Source organism: Scomber japonicus, chromosome 3 (genome assembly GCF_027409825.1).
Source record: "Scomber japonicus isolate fScoJap1 chromosome 3, fScoJap1.pri, whole genome shotgun sequence".
NCBI classification, from domain to species: Eukaryota; Metazoa; Chordata; class Actinopteri; order Scombriformes; family Scombridae; genus Scomber; species Scomber japonicus.
In genome coordinates this window covers 19,551,498-19,577,073 of record NC_070580.1, presented here as the reverse complement: position 1 = coordinate 19,577,073, position 25,576 = coordinate 19,551,498, and the positions used below count along the sequence as shown (strand labels likewise).

Genomic DNA, 25,576 nt, shown 5'->3' with positions numbered 1-25,576 from the left:
CTGTTTATCACCACTGTCTTTCTCTCCAACTGTCACAAACTAAAGTCCAAATGTTTGTGTTTTGCACATCAGAGGTTGGAGGAGAGTGTCATGTCTGAGGAGAAGAGGCTGACGGTCCGGGGTCCTTCACCGGATGCCCCCCCCACATGTCTACCAGCTCGAGTACGGGAGATTGTCACAAAGAACCTAAACGATAACCGTGAGTGGCCGCCGCAGTCCTTTCTCAGCCAAATAACATCATATTTATTGTATGTTTTGACCCTTTTCTTTAACTAATTGCTGTCTCTACCCTCTCTCTCTACAGCTGGGGCCATGTCCTCGGTCATGTCCCTCCAGGAGGAGAACCGTGTGCTGCAGGGAGAGCTGGCGAGGCTGGAAGACCTACTGGCACACAGCAGAGCCGACCGAGATGAGCTCGCCATCAAGTATGGTGCAATTAGTGAGAGGGTAAGACACTAGGACTACAGCAACTGGCATTGATAGAAAAGATTGGTAGAGCTGCATTAAGATGTGAAATAGGAACAGTGAGTTTAGATGTGTTGGAGATGGAAGTGCAGAGATGTTAGATATTAGTGGGAATAACATCCTGCTACAGTATCCTGGATTCTTTATATGATTGACCAACATCCATCATCCTCACTCTCTGTTTAAAAAGTAGGAATGTCAAGGAAACACTTTGGCGCTTTCCTTTTTTCCCATTTCAGTATTTTCTTAGTCTCTCTTTGTCTGAGATTTGTTGGTCTCCCAGGTGATGGGGCCTGGTATGAACTGAAGTGGCATGTTGCCATGGCGTCTGTCACCCTGGGCGACTGTAAACAGGGGCTTCAGTTGAGTGGAGATGAGGTTTAGTGGTTGGTGGGTGGGCGCAACTAGTTTTGGGGTTGAACATTACTGAAGGAAGCATGCAGTCTGGGTCTAACAACAAAAGCTGACTCTGATTAAAGAAAATACTCAATTTACAGAATTATTCAACAAATTGAATTCAGCATTTGAGTTCAGGGTTTTCAGGCTTACACTACATGTGCTAGATGTCTCAATTTCAGCCTGTAGTTTCTCTGCAACATGTTTGTCATTGCTGAGAGCACTGGGATGCTCCGTCTTTCTGCTGCAGTGACTGAAGATTTTCAGAAGTAATCCTTTGTGTTTTAAGATGCCAGACTCTCTTATAGCTGGTTTTCACACCTGGAGTCATGATCCTAATGAAAGTAGTTTAAGTCGCATTGATTATAATGCATGTCTGTGCCTTGCCACACCTCAGTCTCAGAGTTATTTTTAAAGTATTAACACAGTAAAGAAGTCCTCCTTTATTATTACTGCAACATTATTTGTTGCATTGATCCTTTCGTTCTTATAAACTGAAAATATTTGATTGGGGTTTTATGTTCATTTTATTTATGTTATTTCTTACAAAAAAATGTGTACTGTTGAAAATGTTATTTTTATTTTATGCTGTCATTAAATAGTTCACAGTAGAGAGATGACAGGGAATATGTTGAGAGAGAGAACACATGCAACAAAAGTTCAGGTCACTTTCAAACAGGTTCATGGTTGGTATCTCAAAACCCAAGACCACCACGGCAGCTCAAATAATTATTTATATAATCAAACATAATTATTTGATTAAAGGGAACACTGTCACAGAGCATCAATTTGCACAGAATAAGTTGCAGCAAAGAAAAGAAAGAAAAAGTTAAAAGTTAAGTTGTAAAGTTACTATGTAAGTCCATGTATGATATATCCTTGTGTAACATTTAAACTTTTACCCCTACCTCTTACTTTTAATTAAACCCACAGCTTGAGCAGGCGCTACGTTTCGATGCGGGAGATGGGGACCATGATTCAATGGAGTCACGCAGCTTGGCGCAGCAGAACGTGGACTTACGCAGGCGGTTGGATGAGGAACAATCGGCCTACAAGAGAAAACTTACTGCATACCAGGAGGGGCAGCAGAGGCAGGCGCAGCTCGTGCAGAAGTTGCAGGCCAAGGTATGAGTGTTTTACTCTGTCTTCGGCTGAGATGTAAATGCTGTAAATGTGTTACATGCAGTAATTATTTTCCTGCTACTTCAGGTACTCCAGTACAAAAAGAGGTGTGGAGATCTGGAGCAGATGGTGCAGGAGAAGTCCACAGAGTTGGAGAAACACAGGCTAAGTGTAAGTGGACATTTCTGGTATCTGTTATGGATTTGTCTTAACATCACACTAACCCTCCACAAATAACACTTTCAATATCAAATCTACCTATTTAGGGCCATATTGACACATCAAATGGTCGCCATCAAGATGATCCAAGCTGTAACCTGGAAGATGCTTTGATCCGTCTGGAGGAAGAACAACAGAGGTAATTAACACCAAAGATGTAACATGTATGATTGTAAGCAATTTATTTTCCATGGTGTGTAAATATGGAACATGTCAGAATGTCACATTGTGTTTGTCTGTTTTACTCTGTCAATATGTCATTTGTTTGTCCTCGTTCTATTTTCAGGAGCAGCAGTTTGTCTGCAGTGAACGCCATGCTGAGAGAGCAACTGGAGCAGGCAGGTTTGGCCAATGAGGCGCTCAGCCAGGACATTCGCAAGCTCACTGCTGATTGGACCAAAGCCAGAGAGGAACTGGAACAAAAGGAGTCTGACTGGAGGAGAGAGGAAGAGGTGGGAGAGTGATGTGCACCAAACACTAAAGCATTTTAAATACGAAGTCTCCATCATTTATTTATTTACAGTTATTTCTGTCTTTCTCATTAGTCGTTCCACAGTTACTTCAGCAGTGAACACAGTCGCCTGCTGATGCTGTGGCGGCAAGTGGTCGGCTTTCGGAGGCACGTCTGTGAACTGAAGAGCGCCACCGAAAGGTTCAGATGAGCAATTTGTAAACTGCATGCTGTTTTCCAGTTAATGCTCATTTTAATTGTTGATGCTGACAACAATTTTCCCTGTTTCCCTTCTGTGCCAACATGTTAACACTCCTCTCTCCCTGCAAATCTCTCTCTAATCTCAGGGACTTGTCAGACATGCGTAATGAGTTGGCTCGGGCGTCCCACTCTGCTCAGGTGTCCTGCACAGGTCTGTCTGCCACGCTGCACAACCGAGAAGGAGGAGCAGCTCTGACTCTGGAGCGGGAGAAAGCTCTGCGGGTTCAGCTGGAGCAGCAGCTGAGAGAACGAGTGGCAGAGATGATGAATGTTCAGACCAGGACTGATGCAGAGAGAAGTGAGCTGAACGTCAGGTCAGTGAGCACCGTTGAGCTGTCGTACAGTTGCTATACATTTAACAAGATTTGTCTTAAAAAAATAGGTCTCTTTCATCAGGTTGTCAGATTCGGTGCGAGAGACAGAGAGACTAAAGGGGCAGATTGAAGAGAGAGACAGGGAAATTGTCTTACTGACGAGGAGGCTTGAGGTGAGATGCCTGTCACTGACAAATACGTTAGATTTGTTTTGTTTGTTATTGTCAGCAAATCCCAAGAATGAATTGATCCTAACCCTAACCCCTAACCCTAACCCTAACCCTGATTATGCAAAGCCTGATGTAACTTATCCTAGTTCTCAAACTATTAAAAACATGTCAATGAGCCACACTGTGTGCACTGGGTGACTTGTCCCTTCATTACATGGACACCGTAGTTTGTTTTGATGAAATCCAACATAGGTTGTGACAGAAAATCGTCCCCAAGGTATTACCTGCTTATCGATGTTGGAGTAACATTTTCTAAAAACTACAGTACCCGGCTAGCCTATTTAAAGCATTAAAGTAAAACTGTGAAAGTAAACTTTTTATGGGTTTTGTTGATGGTAAGAAAAATATAGAAAATTCATCTTTTCAAAGCTGTAATGATTTCTTAGTGGTCAGTTGCAGTTATCTATCTCCTCCAGGTGACTGAGGTGACTGTGCTTCATGTTCTTTTATTGTTTTTCACTTCAGGAGCAGAGTGACAACGATGAGACTGACGTGCAGATGATGAGAGCACAGACTGAGACACTGTTAGACACACTTCGGGACATCGCTCAGGTAAACAATTATACACATTTTCACATCAATGAATACCACATTTGGGTGGGAGTGCATCATCTGCTTTAATCTGCTTTATTATTATCTTTAGACGGTTTTGTCAGATGGAGAGTCATCCTCAGAGGCAGATCAGGATAACTCCGGGGCTCCGCTGCTGGCCTTGGTGCGTGGATCCTCCCCTCACCGCTCCTCCTCTCCCAGGAGGTCATCCTCCCCCTCCCGACTTTCCACACTGTCTCATCTCCCGGAGGCAGCACTGTCAGCTCTACGCTCTGCAGTCACAAACAAGACACTACAGCTGCAGGTGACATGCCAGTTTTAAAACGCTCTGCTCATGTAGTTCACCGTTTACTTTTCACATTGTTTCCATTTATACACTGACAGTTTGTACTGTATGTACGCTCAGTCTGTTGGTTTTGTCTGTCTATCTCCTTTTTATTTAAAAAAAAAAAAGTAAGCAATGAGTTATTTGCTAAAGCAGCTAGACTATAGGATGTAGAATATCATCAAATGTATCCTTTAAAACTCCTGTTGCTGTTACATATGACATGTTCCCTTTTCCACTGTCTTGTTGTCTTTACAGGATGTTCGGGGGCGCCTGTTCTCCACCCAGTCCTCATTACAACAGGTACGAAAGCAACTTGCAGAGGCCGACTCGGCTAAAAGAGATGCAGAACAGCGAAACCAAGCCCTGCAGAGAGAGAGGGACGCCGCTCAGAGAGAGAGGGAGACCGCACAGAGAGAAAAGGACCGTCTAAAACAGGAGAGAGACACGCTGGCCAGGTTAGCAGACCGTTACATCACCTTTGACAATCTGCATCCAAGCAGTCAATGGCTTAATCCTTGAATCCTGTAGTGTATAACTATCTACTATACTGTATGTTCTTCTTCAATCTTCAATGAACATTACAGTGAGAAGGTGAGCTTGGAGAAGACTGCTCAGGCCGCACAGAGCAGAAACCAGATCCTGCAGATGGAGTGTGAGAAGCTGCAGCTGGCCGTGACGTCTGCTCAGCGAGACGGAGACCACGAGAGGGAGGAGAAGGAAGCCATCATTCAGGAGAGAGACCGGGCAAAGGCAGAGATTCAGAGGATGTAAGTTAATGGTGACTAAGTGAATGAGATGCAGACACTAATCCACAGAGTCTATTCCAGATAACGCGCAGTGCAAATGCTCACAGGAAGGAGATAGTCTTCATTTACAGCTCACGGTAGTTCATTGACCTCCTTTACCAACACCTTTTCAGACACCTGTTTAAAGAAAATTTCAGAATTATATATTTGGAAAATTAAATGAAACCGTAAGAAATTAAATAGCTGAGTACGTAAATGTCCAACAGCTTCACGGATGCATAATAATGGCTGCATGTCTGATCTAACAGTACACATGTAATCAAGCTTTACATGCTAACATACACGCACACCCTGAGTCAGATTCTCTCAGAAACAGGGCTGCAACTAACAATTATTTTCATTCATTTTAATTTAGCCTTTCTGCTTGAGAAATGACAGAAACGATAATTCAGTTATCAAAATAGTTGCATATTAATTTTCTATCGACTATGTTCTGTTTTGCTACAGACAGAAGCAGTTCGATCAGAGTGAGAATCGGGCCTCTGCTCAGCGTGGAGAGCTGTCTGTAGTGAAGGAGACTCACCAGAAGGGGGAGGTTGAGAGGCAGCTGCTGGAGGGAGAGAAGACCCAACTCTCTGAAGCGTTGGCTCGGGTAAGAAAAAGTCAGAACGTGTGTAAAAATGTACTCTTTGCAAATGCTACTTTGTGTGTTCTCTTGTTGTGAATGACCTTTATGTGACCCTCATCTTCCCTCCAGGTTGAGAGCAGTAACGCAGAGCTCTCTCTGCAGCTCAACAAGCTCCAGTCTGAGGATGCAGCTCTCAGAGACTCTTTGGCCAAGATGGGCAGCATGAATGAGGGCCTGGCCCAAGATAAAGCTGACCTTAACACCTACATCCTCCAGGTAAGAGTTTTTCATTATATCTAACCTCTGAAGGGTCCAAAACACATTTCTGTATTCATAGGAACGTCACAGCTTCCTCTCCGAGTCTCACTCTGAACCCTTTCTCTTAGCTGGAGGAGGACAAGGCTCTTCTTCACGCGCAGAAACGGGAGGCAGAGCAAGAGAAGCTGACCATCAGAGATGAGCTGGTGCGGTTAGAGCAGGACAGGCTGGAGCTGGACTCCACCCGCATTACGCTGCACCAGTCACTGCAGGACACGGAGCTAAGCCGAGTGGGAATGGAGGCAGAGCTCCAGAGTCTCAGGACTGAGAGACTTAAGCTGCAGGAGAGAGTCACCCAGGTAGATTATATTACATCATCATTTAAAGGACAAGTACAACCTAAAAACACTTAATAGGTGATGTAACTTGTATTTATGAGCCTATTTACATCCCTTATTAGTTGGTGATGTGACCTCATGTAGAGAAACTTCCTTGTGCAGTTATAGAAGTAGAATTTGGCTAAAAAACCCAATTATACATTTAATCAATTTCTCAATATCACGAAAAAACTAGTGAATTCACATCCGTTGGGTTGTTTCATTGACAGCTTTGTGGCGAGGTGACCTCTCTGGGTTCAGAGTTAAGTCTTGCCAGAGGTGAGAGCCAGCGGAATGAAGTGGCCTTAGAGGAGGCTGGCCGCAGTCGGGCAGACCTGGCCCGAGACAAAGCAGCGCTGGTGGTCCAGCTGACGGCGTCTGAGAGAGAGAACACCATGCTGTCAGAGGAGCTGGCTGCCTTCAGGTGTGTGTTGTTGTTGTTGTTTTTGTCAGTTATGATGTGTGCAACATATTCCCACGTATCTGTGTGTTTAACGTGTGTTTGCAACCCTGTAGGTCAGAGCGCGAGTCACTAGAAACCAGTCTGTTTGAGGTACAGCAGCAGCTGGTTCAGGTGGAGTCTCGCAGAGAGCAGCTCGAGTCAGAGAACCAAAACCTTCGAGTGCGCAGTGAGACTGCAGCAAGTGAGTAGTGAGAAGGGGAGCAAAAGTGACAGAAATGTGTGAGGAAAACATGAAAACAAAGGGGGAAAGATATTTTGAGTAGAGGATTAGATGAATAATGTGGACGAGTTAAACCTTCTTCCCTATGAACTAAACAGAAGATGTTTGGTACAGTTTAATGGGAAAGGCAGTAGTAATATATCAGAAAAATAAGCTAATTTTTCAGTTCTGATTTTGCCTTTCTTGTTTTCTTGGATGGGATTTCCAGCTGAACTGAGGCGTGTTCGCTCAGATGGGGAGAATGCGCTGGCCCAGGCTGAGAGGGAGAAACAGACTCTGATTCAAACTCTAAATTCTGCACAGCAGGAGGCCCAGCAGGCCTTACGCAAGGCCATATCCGAACATCAGGAGGAAGTGGAAAGGCTAATCTCAGAAAAGGTGAAAAAGTTTGACCATATTTAACTTTTTGGGGTTGTGGTAAAGTGTAGGTTTGTGACTTTTTATTCTATATTTGTGCTCCACAGGAGATTGTGCGGCACAGCCTGCTAATGGAGCATGAGGGCACTCTGAGGAAGCTGAGGCAGGAGGTGGAGGATCAGTTGCACAGAGCGCAGAGAGAAAGTGAAGAGCTGCAGGATGAACTGAGGACTCTGCAGCATGATAGAGATCAGAGTCTGCTGCAGGCTGAGACTGAGAAACAACAGGTCTGATCTGCTGTAGTGAGGAGTTGGGTTCATCAACATTAAGCATCATTAAGTTGAATCCTAATATCATGATAAACAATCAACTGATGTAACCCACAGTTTTTATTGAAATGATAAAACGTATGTCAATAATGAAAACAGAAATCCATTAACACAGTGTGGTCATACATCTACCACAAGTTTCACCTCTTTAAACCAGATTTTTTTCTTTTTTCTCTCCAGGCTCTCTCTCTGAAGGAGGCAGAGAAATCAGTCCTGTCTGACAGGGTGTCCACCCTGCAGGCTGAGGTGTCAGCTGCAGCCCTGGAGGCTGAACGGATGACCAGAGAAGCAGCTCATTACAAAGAGCAGGAGCAGGTGAAAGAAGAATCATGACATCCTGTCTGAATGCTCTTGTTAGATTATCCTTTCCACCTTATCTTGCACAAACACTTGACTAAACTGATTTTCTGTTTTGTTTTTTCAGATCAGAGTTGGTGCTCTGACCAGTGAGCTGCTGGAGCTTCGCTCTCAGCTGGAAGATGCAGCCTCCCTTCATGAGAGGGAACTTCAGAGTCTGCGAGAGACTTGTGCTGACCTTCAGTCACGTACTGATGTTGCTCTCAAAGAGGTAGGTGATCCTATACAAGAAAGAACATGAAACTGCTTCCAGAGATCACATACTGTACCTCCACCAAAGACCCATAATCCCATCAATTTGCTATTTTAATATTGTTCAGAATTTTGCATGAATCTGTACATTATGAGTCAAATGTATTGATCTGCACCAAAATATGATCACTAGTTTCTTGACCCTTGGCCTAAATTTCCAACAACCATAACTGAAATATCTTGACAATGTTTTAGATAAGCTGCCATAAGCTAGCAAACAGGCAGCCCCTGCTAGTTGGACGTAATTACATTTTTTTTTACACATTTCCTGTTCAGTTAACACATGTGACACTTTTGCCCTCCAGCTGGATCAATACAGAGCTTCTCTCTCAGCTAACGAAGAGAGTCGAGATCATCTGAGGCGGGACATGCTGGAGGCAGAGCGTCGTCTCAACCAAACTCAGGACTTGGCCGAACAATACAGGAGAGAAGGGACAGAGTTGCGTCGCAACGTCGTTGACGTCACCAAGGAGAGAGACACTCTTAGCCAGTCAAACACCCATCTTAGGGAAACTCTGCGAAGTGCAGAAACAGAGAGAATCAGGTAAAAACTTAAATTAATAAGAGAAATCCAGATATATTGAGTTAAATAGTTAAACAATAGTCACTGAGTCTGTGTTTGTCGTGTTTGTCAGTGTGAAACGACAGTGTGAGGAGAAGGAGCAGAGGCTGGCTGTGCTGGAGGAAAATTTTTCATCTACTCAGAAGGAGGTGACGGAGCTGCGTAGCTGCCTGAGGGAAGTTGAAAGGTCACGCCTTGAGGCTCGGCGAGAACTCCAAGAGCTCCGCAGACAGGTGATACATGCTGTCACCTCTCCTTCACACCTAACATTAAAACAGAAGCACAGGATCAACTGGCACTCTTTTTTTGCTTTAAATTTAAAAAAAAAATCCAAACTTTGGTTTTCAGTCTAGACTCTGATATCTTATTTTCTCCTCTTCAGCTGAAAGTCCTAGATGTGGAGAAGGAGCAGAAAGAGAGAGAGGTGGCTGAGCTGCAGACTCGCCTGTCACTAGAGGAGCAAAGAGAGGAGGAGAAGGGGAAAGAGGCTTTCACCCTCAAACAGAAGTTAACTGAGGCTGAAACTGCTCGAGATTCCCTCAAAAAGGAGGTAAGAATTGAGGACAGTGAAGAGAGATTTCCATTTTTTTCTCTTTGCTGCGGGCTTGATTGTTTCATGATTTTTCTTCAACTCTTCAACGTAGCTTTCCCTCATTCAAAAACGCCTGGTGGAGTCAGAGGCGGGCTGGCGGGGCTGTGAGAGAGAACTCACTGCTCAGCTACAGGAGGCGCGAGGCTGTGAGAAGAAGCTGCAGGATGAAGCCAAGAACCTGGCCCTGCGTGCCCAGGCAGCCCAGGATGCCTCTGCCCTGTCCAGCCTGCAGCTGAGCGAGGCTCAGGGCCGTCTGGCCGCCACAGAGGCAGAGCTGTCCCGGTCCGAGATTGGGAGGAGAGAGCTCGAGTTTCGTCTCAGCAGCCTCCAATCAGCACTAACACGTACACTGGGCATCGCAGCAGGGGGCAGAGGAGTTAGGGGGAGGAGCCCAGGGGGGAGCTCCACATCACCTGGCACCATGTCACGCCACCACAGCATTTCACCTCTGCGCTCCTCGCTGTCACCTCCTAAAGGTAATAATTAAATGTGCAGGGATGTTTCTACAACATTTATCATACATGTTTATTGTTTTGGTATTTGGATAGATTTATTCTCTGGGGAACATGAACTGTACAAAAGTTCACAGCAATCCATCAAGTAGTTGTTGAGATGTTTTAGTTTGGAGCAAAGTGGACCAATCAACTGACTGATTTTCATAGCAAGAGAACATTTAGTTGCTTCTTAAAACATATTAAGTGTAGTGGACTATTCCAGCAAGTTGGTTATGTTCTGTTTTTATTTGGTTGTCGTTGCATAATGTGACCCCTCCTGCTCAAACATTTGATTATACATGTTGCTTCCCGCTCTTCATATTTAATTTTTACAGAATTTCAAGTAAGCACCCCTGACAACACTATAGGCTCAGGAGCCATGTCTCCTGAGAGAGGGGATACTCCACTGCCTCTCCCTCAGCCAGAGCTGGACCCTGAGACCCTACGAAGTGGTCTGAGAGACTTCCTCCAGGAGCTGCGTGACGCACAGAGAGAGCGGGTAATAAAGCTGCACAGCATGAAAAAAACTAGACAGTTAGTGTTGTCATAATTTAAGGATATGTTTGTGTTTGCATGGCTCAACTCTTTGGTTATTACTGATTTTCAAGGATGATGCCCGCTGCCAGCTGGGGGCCGTACAGCGGGAGGTGAGGGAGCTGAAGGGGGAGAGAGACTTGGCTCAGAGTCGTGTCTCTCAGCTACAAAACACCGTACAGGAATACCAAGAAGGCAAAACTTTTTGTTTTTTTATTTGAAACTAAACCAAAAGACAAAAACAAGCACAAGCATTTCTTGTCAAATTGTGTTTTCACTGTAGGAGATCTTGAATGTGTGTTTAACGTGTGTCATTGTAGCAAAGCGCGGGCTGGATGAGCATCTGATGGCCACTCAGATTCTGCTGCAGCAGCAGGAGGAGATGGTTAGGAGAGGAGACAGAGAGAGGAGAGCTCTGACCGACAGGGTGAAGGATTTGGATCGATCTCTGCAGGCCTCTGAGACGGATAAGAAACACACGCAGGTACACACACACACAGACATACACACATTTGAGTACTTTGTGTACATACACACTGTATTTGTATTGTCCCTTGCACAGCGGTGAGCACTGCTCTGCCATGATCACCATATGGCAGCACTCAACAGAGAGCAATATCTAGAGGCAAAAACTATCAGGGAATGTAATAACAACAGATGCAGCGCACACACTGTGTTACATCCCTTGTGGTGTCGTATGTCAGCTCTCCTTATGTCTGTTTTTCGTGCCAGGACCTTTCCAAATAATTCACCTTATGGGCCACAGGAGGTGCAGGGACACAAAGTGAAAGTCTGGCTTTCAGTGGGATTTTTGGGGGGTGCTACTGAGTTGTGGATCATCTGTGCTTTGTGTCTGTCTGGCTTCTATGAAACCAACTTAGAAACTCAAGTCTCCATTTCACAACAAAGAAATCTGCACTGTTAATGTCCACCAAATGTTTTTTCATTACCTCTATGCTCTCTCCATCTCTGCAGGAGCAGCTAAATAAGCAGCGTGCAGCTGAAATGCGTCTGGAGGCGGAGAGGAGGCGTCTGCGGGAGGCACTGGAGGCAGCTGAAGCCCGGGCCACCAGGGTGGAGCTGGGGAGGCGCAGTGTGGAGGGGGAGCTGCAGAGACTCAAACTGAGTCAGGGAGACCGTGAGGCTGAGAGCCAGGCTTCCCATGAGCGCCATGACTCTCTGCTCAAACAGGTATAGCATGGTGGAGTGGTGAATGGGATTGTTTTGGCTAAATAACTTGGTACTCATATGAAAGAAAATAGAAATATTGTTCAGTTGGTAAACTTCCAATTAATTAATTCAAATGAATTGAGTGTATCTTGAGTTGTTTAATCAGTGCACAGCAGATTATCTGAATATAGACTCTAAACTATTTTCTTTTAAATTAGTAACACATTACATGTGTTTTGCTGGAGACCTTTTAGATTTTTTTTCAGAATATTATGGGTCTATAAAATAAAGGGTGGCCTTTAAGTCTTATGAGACAAAATCATTTCTATGATTTGACAAGGAGGCAAAAATACATGAATGCATCTTTTGCACCTAAACTTGACAAAATAGACACTGGAGACAGTAGATAAACGTCTTTCTCTTTGTTGGTTTGCTCACTAACACATTCATCTGATGTCCACAAACTGCAGGTAGCTGAAGGAGAAACTCGTGTGTCTGTGCTTCAGAGAGAAGTGGACAGGCTGAGCCAGGCTCTGCTCAAAGCACAGGAAGGTGAATCTTTGCTGAAAGAGAAATTTACTTCCCTCAATCAAAGCCTGCAGGGGGTGGCGGCTGCTCACAGCAGCACAGAGACTCGCGTGGCTGCTCTGCAGAAGTCGCTAAGTGTGGCCGAACAGGACAAAAGGCATCTACAGGTGAGTGGGACAAAGACAAAAACAGGTGGTGGAGAAAAGCTGAACGGTGATGTGATTATTGTTTATTTTGTGTCAATCAGGAACGAATCGATGAATCCCGGGCGACATTAACTGAAGGGAAGAAAAACATGGCCACCCTCACTGAGCGTGTGCAAAGCCTGCAGAGTGAGCTGGATCAGAGCGAGCTGAGACGAGAGGAGCTGGAAGCTGAGCTTGCCAACACTCAAGAGGTGACGGAGATATAAATTACAACAATTCAATGTTCAGGGCAGCTGATGTGAAGCTGTGTCAAACTGAAAAAATAGATTTAACACAGGGATATAATAAAAAATAAAAAAACATTAACACACTCAATGTGGCTGCTTTGGCAGGTCAGGTCTTTGTGTGTGATCTCTATTCTCCCTCTGTTAGGCTCTGCGTCAGCGTTCAGCCAGTCTCGTGGAGGCTCAGCGCAGCGCCCAGGCGGCTCAAACAGAGCGGGTCACTATAGAGGAGCGGCTGCGTGGGCTGCAGAGAGCGGTTGCCATGCTTGAGACAGAGAAAAAAGATGCTGAGAGGCAGGCTGTGAGGCTGGAGAAAGACAAAAACGCACTGAGGAATACACTGGATAAGGTCAGCTCTGTATCATGTCCATAAATGTGCAGCTTGTTTCCTTCGCTCACTTCTATTACAAAGAGCCTTTTGTTGAGTAAAAAATGCAAAGTTCATGAACACATGTAAGGTTTAGTCAGTGGTGTTTACAGCAGAATCACTATTAGGCCACAGGGAGTGCCAACTCTTATAAAGTGGGTATGACAATCTGGTTTGAAGTCCAATATTCTCTTCTTTTATTTTTGTTTTTGTCACTACCTCTGGAGGGAATATGTGGCTCTTTAGCAGCTAATCCTCCATTATGTTCACCAGCTGGTCGCTAACTTTGTTTTGGTTCACACTCACAACTGCCTACCTATGAATTGGTAGTTTTTACCTAATGTAAAAATGTCCAAATCACAATTATGGTTAATTTCTGTAAGGGGTCTCATCATTTTCTACTGGTTATATAACATATTCTATAAATACTCTCATTAGGTGGAACGACAGAAGCTGAAGACTGAAGAAGGCAGCATGCGTCTGTCTGCAGAGAGAAGCCGCTTGGATCGATCTCTGAGCACTGCTGAACAGGAGCTGCAGGAGGCACAGCAACAGATACTAATGCTGCAGGTCAGACTCACTGATCCACATGACATTTACAGATTGATCATACCGGCCATCACTACATAATAAAAGCAAAAAACTCCTCAGAAGCTACACTGAAGTGTTGTTGATCGGCAGAGTGCCTCTTGGAAACACGACTTCCCACAGAATTTGTTTTCTTAGCTGTTTCACACCTCTGCTTGTGGTAAGCAGGAAAACTCCCAGTTGGTCATAGTTTGGATTTTATATGTTTTTGTTTTGTATAATTTTACTTATTATTAAACCACACAACCTCCAGTGAAAAGACTGTTTACACTGTGGCTTTACTGACTTGAGAAACGGGGGTTTTGTGGTTTCATGAGAGAAAAACATTTTCTCTCGTCAGTGTGACTGCAGGAGGCTGGCTCGTGTCTTAGCTTTGAATGTTTAAGTTTGACAATAGCCCAGAAGTCAGTCAGACAAAACATTATTAGTGTATGTATTGTTTTAGCAAAAGGTTTCTGAAGATGACACCTGAAAGTTTGGAGCGTCCCTTAAGTGTGAAGTGAGGTCAGTGTAACTGATGTCTCCAGCTGTGGATACATCTGCTTCCTGTAAGACAAAATTAGTGGTCAAGACCTCTTTTTCTTTCTCTTCACCACTCCTTCTTGTCACTGATTCACTCCAGTGATTCTTACCGCAACATGAATGACGCCAAAAAACAAGAAGTTTGACCAAAGCAGTTAGATGTTTCTGGGTTTGCGTCATTTTCCTGTAATAAACCGAAACAAAGATCTGAAGACATGATATAAACAAGCAAATAATTAAACCCACACTGGATTTCTTAAGAATCTAAAAAGAGTCATTACAGTTGTTTATCTCAGATCATTATATCAGATTGTCCCCATTTAGTCAAAAAATTTTCCAGTCTGCAGAACTGTTTATCCACAACCACCCCAGCATTTGCTACTGGGTTGTGAGGAACACTGCTGTAGTTATATAACTTTATAGGCTATTGTTGTAATACACTTACATTTTTGCGATTTGTTTAAAATACAAATTTTAAACAGACGTATGTGAGAAAACCAGTCTGTGATGCAAAAGTTGAAAGTAAGTAAAAAAAGAGATGGAGAAACACGAGAAACACATCCATATATATATACACACACACACACTATATGTGTTATTTACTTCGAAAGAAATCAACATCTGCCCGGGGTCGTCAACCATTTGTCAGAGGATCTTCTCCAGACCAATAAAAATCCCAGCTGTTAATTGTCCCAGAAATGTGAAGGACAAAGTTATGATGTTTGTTTCCTCATCTGTTAATGCTTTGACACAATGCCCACTGTAATGTATCGTAATGTAGACACTGGTTGTATTCATTCATTCTGACTGTTCCTTAACAAATATTTTTATTTTATTAACAAAATGTGACTGCAGTACAAAAACAACACAAGGGAGAAGAAATATTTGCTATGTTGTACTCAGACATAAAGTTCATATACATTCTCATTTTGTTTGACATCTAGTTTCACATAGATGATCCATTCTTCTCAGTTTCTGTCACTATTTCATTTAATTCTCAAAAGAAAGATTACAGACAAAATACATTTCCTGAACAATATCAGCTTCACACCAAATTCTTGTAGCTTTTTTGAGGGCTAAAAACCAGATTTGTCTTTATTCCCTGTCTTCCCATAATGTCTTTTATAGTTTCATTGATATCATCCCAAAAATGCTTTAATTTACTGCAAAACATGAGTATGGTTTCCCTCCAAGAGTCTCTGCCTGTTGTGTGGTTCGGTCTGCTTTTAATCGGTGCTGTTATGAAGAACCAACTTAGATTCTTCCAGCTAAACTCGCTTGTTAAGACTTTTTCTATATGAACAGTCCTAGTTTTCACTGAACAAGTTTTGTTCATATTTTGGTCTGTGTCTTGTGTGTGTGTGTGTGTGTGTGTGTGTGTCTGTGTGTGTGTCTGTGTGTGTGTCTGTGTCTGTGTCTGTGTCTGTGTCTGTGTGATGAGTAGACTCAGCTGGCTGACACGGAGCAGTCACAAAGTCTGTGTGAGAGTTTGGCGAGGCAGCGAGACGAGGCCCAGCGGGAGGCGGAGAGGCTGAAGAGCAGCTTCAGGGACATTGAGCGAACTCTGGGCACTAGAGAGCGAGCTCACCGGCACAGAGTCAAAGGCCTGGAGGAGCAGGTAGAGACATTGAGTTGCAATAAAGGTTATTAAAGTCCTTCTCGGATTAAACCTTACACAGTTTTCATTCCCTGCTACAAACCAGAATACATAATACTGATTAGAAACACCAGTATTAAATGTACAGGGTAAAGTTACTTAAAGAATGTATTTCTTTTTCTTTTTTAAAGACTGTGTAAAGTGAATTCAGACATTTTCTTCTAAACACATTAAATAGGTCATAAATGTATTTCTAAAAAAGGTGTAAAAAGCATTTCAACCATTTAGATTTGAATTGTGGAGCTAGGCTTCACAAACTGTGTTTCAAGATTTCTGTGTTCAGGATTTAGTGGGCGGGTCTGAAAATCACCGCTGCGTTAGCATAAACCCGCCCCTCCTGCTGTAGAGGTATAAATACATTCAGCGCACACTACTACTACTACTACTACAGACTACAGTCTACTACAGTTAGCCAGTTAGCTGAGTTAGCCGCCTAGCTAGCTGCCAAGTTAGCCGCCGGGCTAACAGATGAGTTAGCAGCAGAAAGCTCTCAGACGTAGCGTCCATGTTTCTGGTAGAGGTGGTGACTTTGATTGACAGGTGGCACTTGGTGGGGAGCGGGGTTTCAGTGGACTCGGCGGGCACGCCCACAGTGTTTGGAAGCAGAGAAAGAGGCAGATTTTTACACAACTTTGAAGCCTAATTTCATATATTTGGCGACTTTTTTCATTCAAATTTGGCAGGGTGGTTAACAACACACTTTTCTGTGGTATGTCAAACTCAGAACACATATTTATTCTTACTTTACACAGACTTTAAAGCTAACTTTATGAAGCGGTACAGGCCAGACAGATGGCCTCCGCTGCTTTACATACTGTCTGGTAGGTTCCACTATATAAAGATGGATGGTCTTTACAACACAGCACATAATCATAGAGATGTTGGCAACCTTTTAAATGAACATCAGGGAGTGGAAGAATTAAACAGTTGTTTTATGATGTCACTCAAGAGAGAAAGACTTGTTCTCAGCGCTCTCTGAACAACATTAGTAGGTGTACGCTTCTTCAGCAATACACTGTTTAAGCCCTTTGATTATTTTTGCTTCAGCCCACATTAAACAGAATGAAAAATGAACTATGTGAGGCTCCAGTAATCTTCTTCCTAACAATGTGAGTCGGCAGATAATACAGTTCACATGTAGTGTTAGCCTACATTCAATACACCAAGAAAAACAGAGTCTCTTCTTCTGTGATTGATGTTACTTCTAAAAAAAAAGTGATGTGCCAAACGCAATTAGATAATGAGATAATAATGAGATGATGCTATTTTCTTTTGTTGCATCATAACTGTCAATCTTAGTTTATGCAGATGCCTTAAAGTCAAACAGTGAGGCCACTGAGATGTTTACGTGTCACAGTAACCTGTTTAGATAAAGAGGCTTCTAAGCGTATTCAGTTTTTTAACCAAGTGTTTACATGTGTACGTCCAGAACCAGGCTGAGAACGAGGCAGCTGTCTGGTCCTTGTGCCGTCATCAGGAGGCACGCACGTCTTCAAATTCTTTGCAGGTGCTGAGTGTCAATAATCAGCACAAAAAAAACACACCTGCACAATGCTATATTGTCTCTAGCCCTGGTATTCTAAATGAATATGACAATGTTTCAACCACAAAAACCTGGCCCTCATTACTCTGTTATCTGTTAGCCCCGTGGCATCAACCTGTAATCTTGTGATTTAAACTATAAATGGAATGTTTAATGTTGTCCTTACTGCAGGTGTCCACCCTGAAGGAGCAGCTGCAACAGGAGATGAAACGGCGGCAGCCTTCGCTTCCATCCTCCTTACTGTCGGCAGGAAACTGAGATGCAGCTTAAAGCACCAACACTTCACCGTCTAACCCAGGGAAAATCCACTCATCATGAATGTCTGAAAGCAATATTTACCTACAGAAACATTCCTAAAAGTGTTCATACTGTAACTCTAGTGTTTAAAATATTATTAGTTTTACTTCTGACACTGAAATGAGCACTACTGTCATTATGATGGCATTTTATTGGTATTTTGTACAGTGAAGAACACACTCAGCACATGAGCACAGGCCAGTGATTTAACAGCAGCAGCTGTGCTCTGAACGCCAGCAGGCTGCTGATTACTGGCAGCCATCTGTACTTGATCCGTGCTCAACATCTTCCCAAACTTCCTGCTCTTATTCAAGAAGAAACCCAAAATCACCGCAGGATTCTCCTCCAGACAGAGTCTTGATGTAGCACAGGAACGAAAATCACGCCACTGCCAGGTTTGGAGTTTGGCCTCGATTCCTCCAACAGTAACAGTCGAGGACGCAAAGAGAAAGGAGGGAGGGTCTTCTCTGTGTGTGAGTGCCAGGCAACAAATGAATTCACTATAATGAAGGAGCTGCACTGAATTTTCTCTATGACAAGGGTGCAGATTTTACTGATTATAAGAGTCGGATGAAATATAGACACTCTTTTATAACTAAAAATTGGATCATAAGCAGTGAAGTGCTGCAGTATGATGATAAACCAACAGTATGTGTTTTATTAGTTATTCTGATTAGTTTTATTAGGTATAAGACTTTTTACTTACCGTATAAAGGCTGACACACTGACATATCAGCTTCGATGATTAATAACTTGTATGGACATTACACATGGATCCCATATGTTTGCAGAAGAATAAACACACTTGTGTCCACTATAACCCGTGTCTATCATAAATACCTTTCAGCACACTGAGCCACGGCCTCAGATTACGTTACAGCAATGAATCATGTTTGACTCAATCACACACCAAACAGCTGTAGTAAAAAAAAAAAAAAAAAAAAAAGTTTATTTTTTTTTCTCAGTCTTTTATAGTGACAGTTTTACAAAGCAGTAGTACCGAGGCTGTTCTCAAAGCACTTGTTGCCACTGGGATATATTTATAAAAGCTTGCTGCTTGGTTGCTAAGCACAGATCCAGGTGGCAGTAGTACAAAAACTGAGGTCACTCACCACCTGCTTGTTCACACGTCTCATGATCTTCAGCGATGAGACCGGGTATTAATTAGTTTATCTGATGTCAGTGCACAGTGGCCACCATTGATGAGTTGATCATCATGACAATGACTGCTTTTCAACACAAGTACAGTAACATAACAAATACAAAGCATGAGATTAATATGGTACAATATGCCAAAAACCCCCCAAAAAAACAGAAAAGATGTTTCCGCAGTTATGTGCATCTATAAAAGTTAACTTTTTATAGCACCAGTGTGATGATTTTATAGCACCAGTGATTTATACAATCATCAATGTTCTTTGGAGTATATTTATCCATACACACAGGATCTACAGGGCAGACATACATGTGAAACACAAACAGAAGTGGAACACATTTCAAATGTAGAAGTGCTTTCCACACAGTTGTAATGACTCATACAGGAGGAGTCAAAGCAAAAAGTGAGGAGAAACGGAGAGGGAGAAAGAGAACAGAGTAAGATGAGTTTGGGATGTGGACAAGTGGTAGAAAAGCGGCAGTATTTGGGCAGGTAGTGTCCCTGATCTCAGTACTCAATCAGCAGCCACCACAGCTCTTTCCGCAGCTTCCTCCTATTGATGAACACTGACCGCTCAGTGCTGCAACGCCACAGCGAGAGAACTGATCACGGCACAGGTCCGCTAAACACACACACACACACACACACACAGAGGAGTCAGAGTTGAAATAACAAGTCTACATATGCAAATACACATATACACACACACATAATCACACTGGACCCACCTCTGAGCAGTTCTTCATGTGCACACACAGTCCTCACACACACCTCCTTGTTGATGACGTACACCCGTCGCAAACTGAATGAAAACATACAAGGTGGTCAAGTGAAGCTCAAACAAGTGTCAGTGATTATAAAGGAGTAGTTCACCTCAAAATACAGTCAGTCTGGTGATATTCTGTATCTATTTGATTGACAGCAAATTTCACAAAAAACAACACCAGCAAGAATGTATCCCACTAATAAATATTACCTGACATAGTTTATTCCTCTGTGCTACAGAGCTCTATTAAAAAAACTTAAATGAGCCATGACCTTCACTTCATAACCGTGAACATGAGCACTGTATTGGCACAGTAGCACCTTCCTGCTTCTATAAATACTCAAAAGAGCACCAAATGTGTATTGATCCACGTCTGAAAATAGTCCCCAACAAATGCACTTTTTATTTGAGTAGCTGTTTTAATCACAAATTCTTTTTAAGAAATAAATATTTGTGACCTACGTCCCCAGTAGGAATGAAAGGGCCTGAGTGCCACAGCCACTGTATACCAACACACAATACTGATTTTTGTATTTTAATAGCGTAAACTGACAATAAGAAATTCTTGTTCTCACTCCTTAAGTTCACAAGATGACGGAACAGGGATTTATCCTCTGGACATCCTTGTTGCCTCTTAACATGAAGACACATAAAATCTACATCCTGTTGTCAGTGTTTTTAGACATATAAATGCACTATGGTTTCAAAAGTATCAAATTTACATAGAGATTTACCTCAATTTGAGTCATAAGAAACGAATATATATCAACAAACATGTTAATTAGTGGACTTGTTGGCTCTCTGGTTGCTGTTAAGAGATTTGATGGACAAATTGTCTTTTTTTTTGCTGTAAAAAAAAGCTTCATTAGTTTTTTGCAGGAGGCTGAAATGGTGGTACAAATTTCAGGTTCAGGTTTTGACTGACGAAAGAGAAAAGAGATCAGGAGATTAGGAGTGAACGGCTCATTTGAGTGTTTTCAGGAGCTGTGTACCTGTAGAAGCAGAGGCTGTTCAGGCACTGCTTGCATGGCCTGTGAACAGAGTAGAGTCTGGTGCAGGGATATTGCTCCTCCCTGCAATCTGCAAATGAAACACAAAGGAAGATCATTTCTGTGCTCATAGTAAAGAACTGATTATAGGTCCTCTTTTTCTCCAGCTTTCTTACCGAGAGGGCCAGGCTCTGTGGGTTCTGTCTCCAGCTCTGACTCTGATATCCACATGAAAGACAGATTTAAAAGTCAGTTCTAGACACAATATAAACATCTTTTGAATGCCATAACAGTCATTGTGAGGATGGGGGGGGGGGTCTAGCAGATATACCTGATTTTTCTGGACGGACCACCGGCTCCAGTCGGACCTGCTGTTGGTAGGTTCCAGGATGAGATTCAGCATTCACAGGATCTGTACTCTCTGAGCAGAAAAAGAGAAATCCCTTTTGTCAAACACATTTTTAATTTTCAAATGTGAACGTATAACTTCAAGAACATGGAGGAACTTTTCTATGAACATGCTTTACCTGGAAAATAATCCGGCCCATAGTCCTCTGTGAGGTCATAAAACATGTCGAGAAGGAACAAAGGTTTTATGAGATCAACATTGTGAAACTAATTACAGTCTGTAACCTCCTCCACACACATATAAAGCACCGCACCATTTAAAACAAACCACCTGCATGCCAAAAACTGAAGATCAGAGCAGCTTGCGAGGCTGTTAACGCATGACGTCATACGTAAGATGTTTACAAATAATAACATGCAGAATGGTCAATGTGCTATTTACACTGTGAAAACAGTAACTATCCGGGTGGTAAATAGAAATCGGAGGAGGAGAGAGAACTCCCAGAGGCTAGGTGACACATCAGAGGACAGGAGAAATCAGGAACAGATGTGGAGAGCTCGGATATAAACCGATGCTGAGCTGGAACAATCCGAGCCAATATTCTCTTAATGAACTCACCCAAAAAAGGATACGGTTCATGGTACTGGCCCTGAGCGAGCAGCAGAACTGTTGATATTTCAGAGAAACAAAGTCATCACAAAGATGAGCTGATGAGTGAAATGCAGGGCGGAAAGTATTTACAATCATTCTGAATACTGTAACTAAACAGCTTTATCATCAACTTTATAACATCTGTAATTATCTGTTCTTTATTTTTTTTTGTTCATTTCTAACTTTCTAAGTATTGAACATTGTATGCCACTCCTTTTTGTTATGGAAACAATCACAATCTCCATCTCTGAGCGTGCACACTAAGCAAGGTTCAGTGCAAGCTTCAGTGCAAGTCCATAAAATTTAAAGCACACCACACAGCTCTCCACCAGTACGCTGCGCTCTGTTCACCAAATGATTTCTGCTTTTCTGTCTTAATCAGGATGACGTCTGAGCTTGTTTCTGGTTTCCATATAAACAGTCAAACAAACAATCAATCATGTGACTAATAAATAGATATTGACTATACAAAACAACATTATTGTCATCGTTTCAAGATAGTTTTTATGAAATGTCATTTTACGATTTTACGTTTATTGTGTTTGTTTGTGTTTTGTTCTGTTTTGTATATATTTTCTTGTTGGATGTTGATGTTGAAGGCACATCTAGGGTCGGACATTGCAAACTAGCTAAGGCTTTAAATGCTGTGGTATGTGATGTAGTTTATGCTATACTATATACTTGCCCTCATACAGATAAACATTAAACAATAAGTAAATATATAAAACATCTGCTCTCTGTGAAAGCTACAAGTGAAACACACGGATAACATCCTGTACATTCTGCTGTTGTTTGAGGGACTGTGTAAATGATGCTGGCCACAAGTCATAATGTTCAAATATAGTGGAACAGCAGCACATGTACAGAAACATCCACTACTACACAACTACACATTAGCAATCATAAGTTACTGGTCCTATCAGACCAATTACTGGCTTTAAGGGAAAAAAAGAAAGATTTTCTGCTTTAATTTGATTTTAATTAGTGCTGACTAATGAATTTGCAACTAATTTGATGATCAAAGAATCATTAAAGTCATTTTTTAAGACCAAAAAGTACCAAGAATGTTGCTTCCAGTTTACCAAATGTGAGGATTAAATTAAATTAAATTAAACATCTTTGGGTTTTAGACTTTTGGTCAGACAAAACACGACACTTAAGGATTTGAGAATGTTGGAAACCATGCTGGTTGTCCTTTTTTTCTGAGAACAAATCCAATGAAAATAGATGAAGATTTCTTTATTGTCATTTCTCAGCAGTCACATGCACTGAAATGAGCTTTGTCCGATGCATTTAACCCATTCTACACACTGGGAGCAGTGGGCAGTGGGCGGTCGCGGCGCAGCATCCAGGACCAGCTCCAGCTCTTATTACCAGTGGTAGTGGTCAGGGGCACTGCCAGCAGTATTAACCCTAACATACATGTCTTTGATGTATTTGATGTATTATTATATTCATTAATTCAATTCTCAAAAAAATTGTAATGAAAATAATTGTTAGTTGCAGCATTAAATTAACAAGAGGGTCTTTGTGAACTGGAGAGGTTAAACACACACGGTCTGGACAACACAGCAGCTAACTTTTGTGCCTTTCTAAAATTTTGACACCAGTACTTGAGAAATATGTGACTTCACTACAATTTTAAAGACTGTTTCACCTCTGCAGGAATGTGGTGCAGTTACCTGGCATGCAGATGAGTAGGAGGACTCTCATGGTCACTCTGGGAGGTAGACTGACTTTGACTCTGTGGGGGGAAGATGAGAAGAGTATGAACAAACAAACACAGAGCAACATGAGAGGAATAAAGAGCTCAGTGCTGGATATTCCTTTGGTCTCCTCTCCTCCTTCTCGCTTCTCTCTTTTCCCCCTGCCCTCTCCAGCCCCCCACTGCTCTCCTCCCTTCTCTGTCTCTCTCTCTCTCACTCTCTTTCATTGCCCTCCTTCACCCCTCATCCTCCTCCCCCCTCCAACTGGCCCCAAACAGCCACAGCAAGAAAAAAGAAGAGGGGTAGGGGGTGGTGTGTGTGTGTGTGTGTGTGTGTGTGTGGGGAGGGGGGGGGGGCGACTCTGACAGCAAGAATGTGGCACGTCTGTCTTCCTAAGAACAATCTCTCTGTTTTCCTACTTTTCCTCGCTGCAGCAGACAGTCCCGAGGCTGCATTCCAGGAAAAGAAACAGAGGACCCCTCAACCCCACCCCTCTCTCTGAGTTTTCTTCATCCCTCCCTCCCTCCTTTCTCTCCACATCCTTCATTTCCCTTCTGTCGCCCTCACTGGTCATTTCCTCGAACCCTCCACCCCCCTCCTTTTCTTTCTTCTTCACTCCACCAAGCAAAGAGCCGCTCAGGTTGAGTGAAAATGACATGTGGACATAAAAACATGAACACTGATAGCATCACTGACTAGTAAACCAGATGACTATTGTTTTGCTTAAATCGTCCACGAAATCCAGGAAGTCGCACTGTAAAAGTGTTACTTACAGTAAAATCCATTACTTTCACTTCCTCTGACACTCACTAAACTACTTTTCCACTTTGTGGAAAGTATGAACACTCCTCCTCCTCCTCCTCCTCCTCCTCCTCCTCCTCCTCCTCTGCTGCAGCTCTGTACTGTAGACGACTTCATTCACACAACATGAAGCAGTTTATTTGTGCTTAGACATTTTTAAACATCATAAAAAAGTGGAGTTTGGAGCTTCAGCTTCGTCTGTGTGTTTGAATGAAGATATTTATGAGGCCACATTGGACAAAAAAACTTGAGATCAAGACACTGTCTACACAATGATCTGCATGTGTATCAATAAATCTGTGTGTGTGTGTGTGTGTGTGTGTGTGTGTGTGTGTGTGTGTGTATGTGTGTGTGTGTGTATTTGTGTGTGTTACCAACATAACACACACACACACAGCTCACAAATTCTTTGTGTGCATCACAGTGGCTATCGGAAACCATATGTTTTCACAGCACACATCTGGGAGCGATTAGCCCCCCTCTCCCCATTGAGTCCTTCCCCTCCCAGAGACCCCCTCTCCCCCCACCTACACACACACACACACACACACACACACACACACACACACACATTAGTAAGAGTTTCTGAGGACAGCAGCAGGGGATGCATTGCTGTCATCTACTTTTGTGTCTTTTGTTTTATTTGCAACCCTGACAAATAAATTTTTTATTTTTTTTTTACTTTTCTTTTCATTTGCCCTCATTGACCCTTTTTCTCTGAAAGCAACTTTTTCTTGGGTTTGGTTTTCCCTCTTGGCACCCTTTCTCCATTGAAGTGCCATTGCTGCAGGCTGTGCTGTGAAAGTCCCTCCTCCTCCTTCTTCTCTCCAGTGAAAACACAGGACCACATGTCAGCACCCAACAACCATTAACATACAGACAAATTATACCCAATGATTCAGTCTAGCCTACATTAAGATAAATGCTTTGGGTGCTTTCATGTCCTTGACACAGGAAGTTGGCTGCATGCAGTCTGTGCAGAATCACCTTCACATCTCCTCATTTCTTTTTTTTCTTTTCTTCCTGCATTAATCTTCACAAATACAGTTAATGTCTTCTTAACTTTCTCAGCTGACACATGCATCACATGAAAACACACACACAAAAAAAAACAATAGCTGCAACTTATCCAAGCAGATAAAAGGTAACCTTAAAAAAGCTTCTTACCTCACTTTGATTCAGTTTGCTCCGACTATCCTCAGCTTTCATGCGTCCTATGAGTGCAGGAGGACCTCGCAGCATTGTACCACCCCGCATCTGTAGTCTCCTCCCCGTCCTGCCTCCAGCCCCCCCTCACTCCCCGCACCGAGCCCGTATACGACCCGTCAGATTCTGAGGCCAGAGGTGTCAATGATAAATGTATCGATGAGTTGATCGGCTATTCACTGGCTGCTCATCAACACCTGTTTTACCAGTTGTGGTGCCGACTATTAGACTAAGTGTAATGTGTCATCATGTAGGAGCTGTAAAAAAAAGTTTTTGCTAAGATGCAATTAAAATGAAGTTTGTGTCCATGGCAACAGCTTAAAGTGTCAAAGGTCAGTTTACC

At 42.8% G+C, this 25,576-nt stretch overlaps 2 protein-coding genes across 2 annotated transcripts; one reads left to right on the top strand and one right to left on the bottom strand.

Moving 5' to 3' along the window:
- Positions 1-86: 86 nt before the first annotated feature.
- On the top strand, positions 87-18,307 carry LOC128356206 (rootletin-like). Its single transcript, XM_053316683.1, has 36 exons — positions 87-199; positions 305-447; positions 1,795-1,986; positions 2,071-2,154; positions 2,250-2,341; positions 2,489-2,654; positions 2,748-2,854; positions 3,001-3,228; positions 3,311-3,401; positions 3,924-4,010; positions 4,102-4,314; positions 4,594-4,793; positions 4,923-5,105; positions 5,592-5,736; positions 5,842-5,988; positions 6,099-6,329; positions 6,578-6,771; positions 6,864-6,991; positions 7,239-7,408; positions 7,495-7,674; positions 7,897-8,031; positions 8,141-8,284; positions 8,631-8,869; positions 8,961-9,120; positions 9,270-9,437; positions 9,532-9,955; positions 10,309-10,472; positions 10,582-10,702; positions 10,828-10,991; positions 11,483-11,698; positions 12,148-12,372; positions 12,453-12,602; positions 12,784-12,984; positions 13,441-13,572; positions 15,557-15,730; positions 17,484-18,307. The coding sequence occupies exons 1-36, from the start codon at positions 91-93 to the stop codon at positions 17,568-17,570; spliced, it is 5,994 nt and encodes a 1,997-aa protein (XP_053172658.1). The 5' UTR covers positions 87-90; the 3' UTR covers positions 17,571-18,307.
- Positions 18,308-18,541: 234 nt separating this feature from the next.
- mfap2 (microfibril associated protein 2) lies at positions 18,542-25,290 on the bottom strand. The gene is made up of 9 exons (XM_053316677.1): positions 25,195-25,290; positions 23,203-23,264; positions 21,488-21,535; positions 21,048-21,074; positions 20,852-20,941; positions 20,697-20,738; positions 20,524-20,611; positions 19,494-19,567; positions 18,542-19,387 (listed from the first exon to the last, which is right to left on the bottom strand). The coding sequence occupies exons 2-9, from the start codon at positions 23,231-23,233 to the stop codon at positions 19,284-19,286; spliced, it is 504 nt and encodes a 167-aa protein (XP_053172652.1). The 5' UTR covers positions 23,234-23,264; positions 25,195-25,290; the 3' UTR covers positions 18,542-19,283.
- Between the last annotated feature and the right edge of the window lie 286 nt (positions 25,291-25,576).

What these genes read in the sequence shown, in the direction of transcription:
- LOC128356206 (XM_053316683.1), top strand. Translation starts at nt 91, where the DNA reads ATGTCTGAGGAGAAGAGGCTGACGGTCCGGGGTCCTTCACCGGATGCC. An exon ending in ATGGTGCAATTAGTGAGAGG is followed by an intron (nt 448 to 1,794) that starts GTAAGACACTAG and finishes TTAAACCCACAG; the next exon opens with CTTGAGCAGGCGCTACGTTT. An exon ending in CGTACAGGAATACCAAGAAG is followed by an intron (nt 10,703 to 10,827) that starts GCAAAACTTTTT and finishes GTGTCATTGTAG; the next exon opens with CAAAGCGCGGGCTGGATGAG.
- mfap2 (XM_053316677.1), bottom strand. Translation starts at nt 23,233, where the DNA reads ATGAGAGTCCTCCTACTCATCTGCATGCCAG. An exon ending in GGTCCGTCCAGAAAAATCAG is followed by an intron (nt 20,739 to 20,851) that starts GTATATCTGCTA and finishes TGTGGATATCAG; the next exon opens with AGTCAGAGCTGGAGACAGAA. An exon ending in ACATGAAGAACTGCTCAGAG is followed by an intron (nt 19,388 to 19,493) that starts GTGGGTCCAGTG and finishes GTGTGTGTTTAG; the next exon opens with CGGACCTGTGCCGTGATCAG.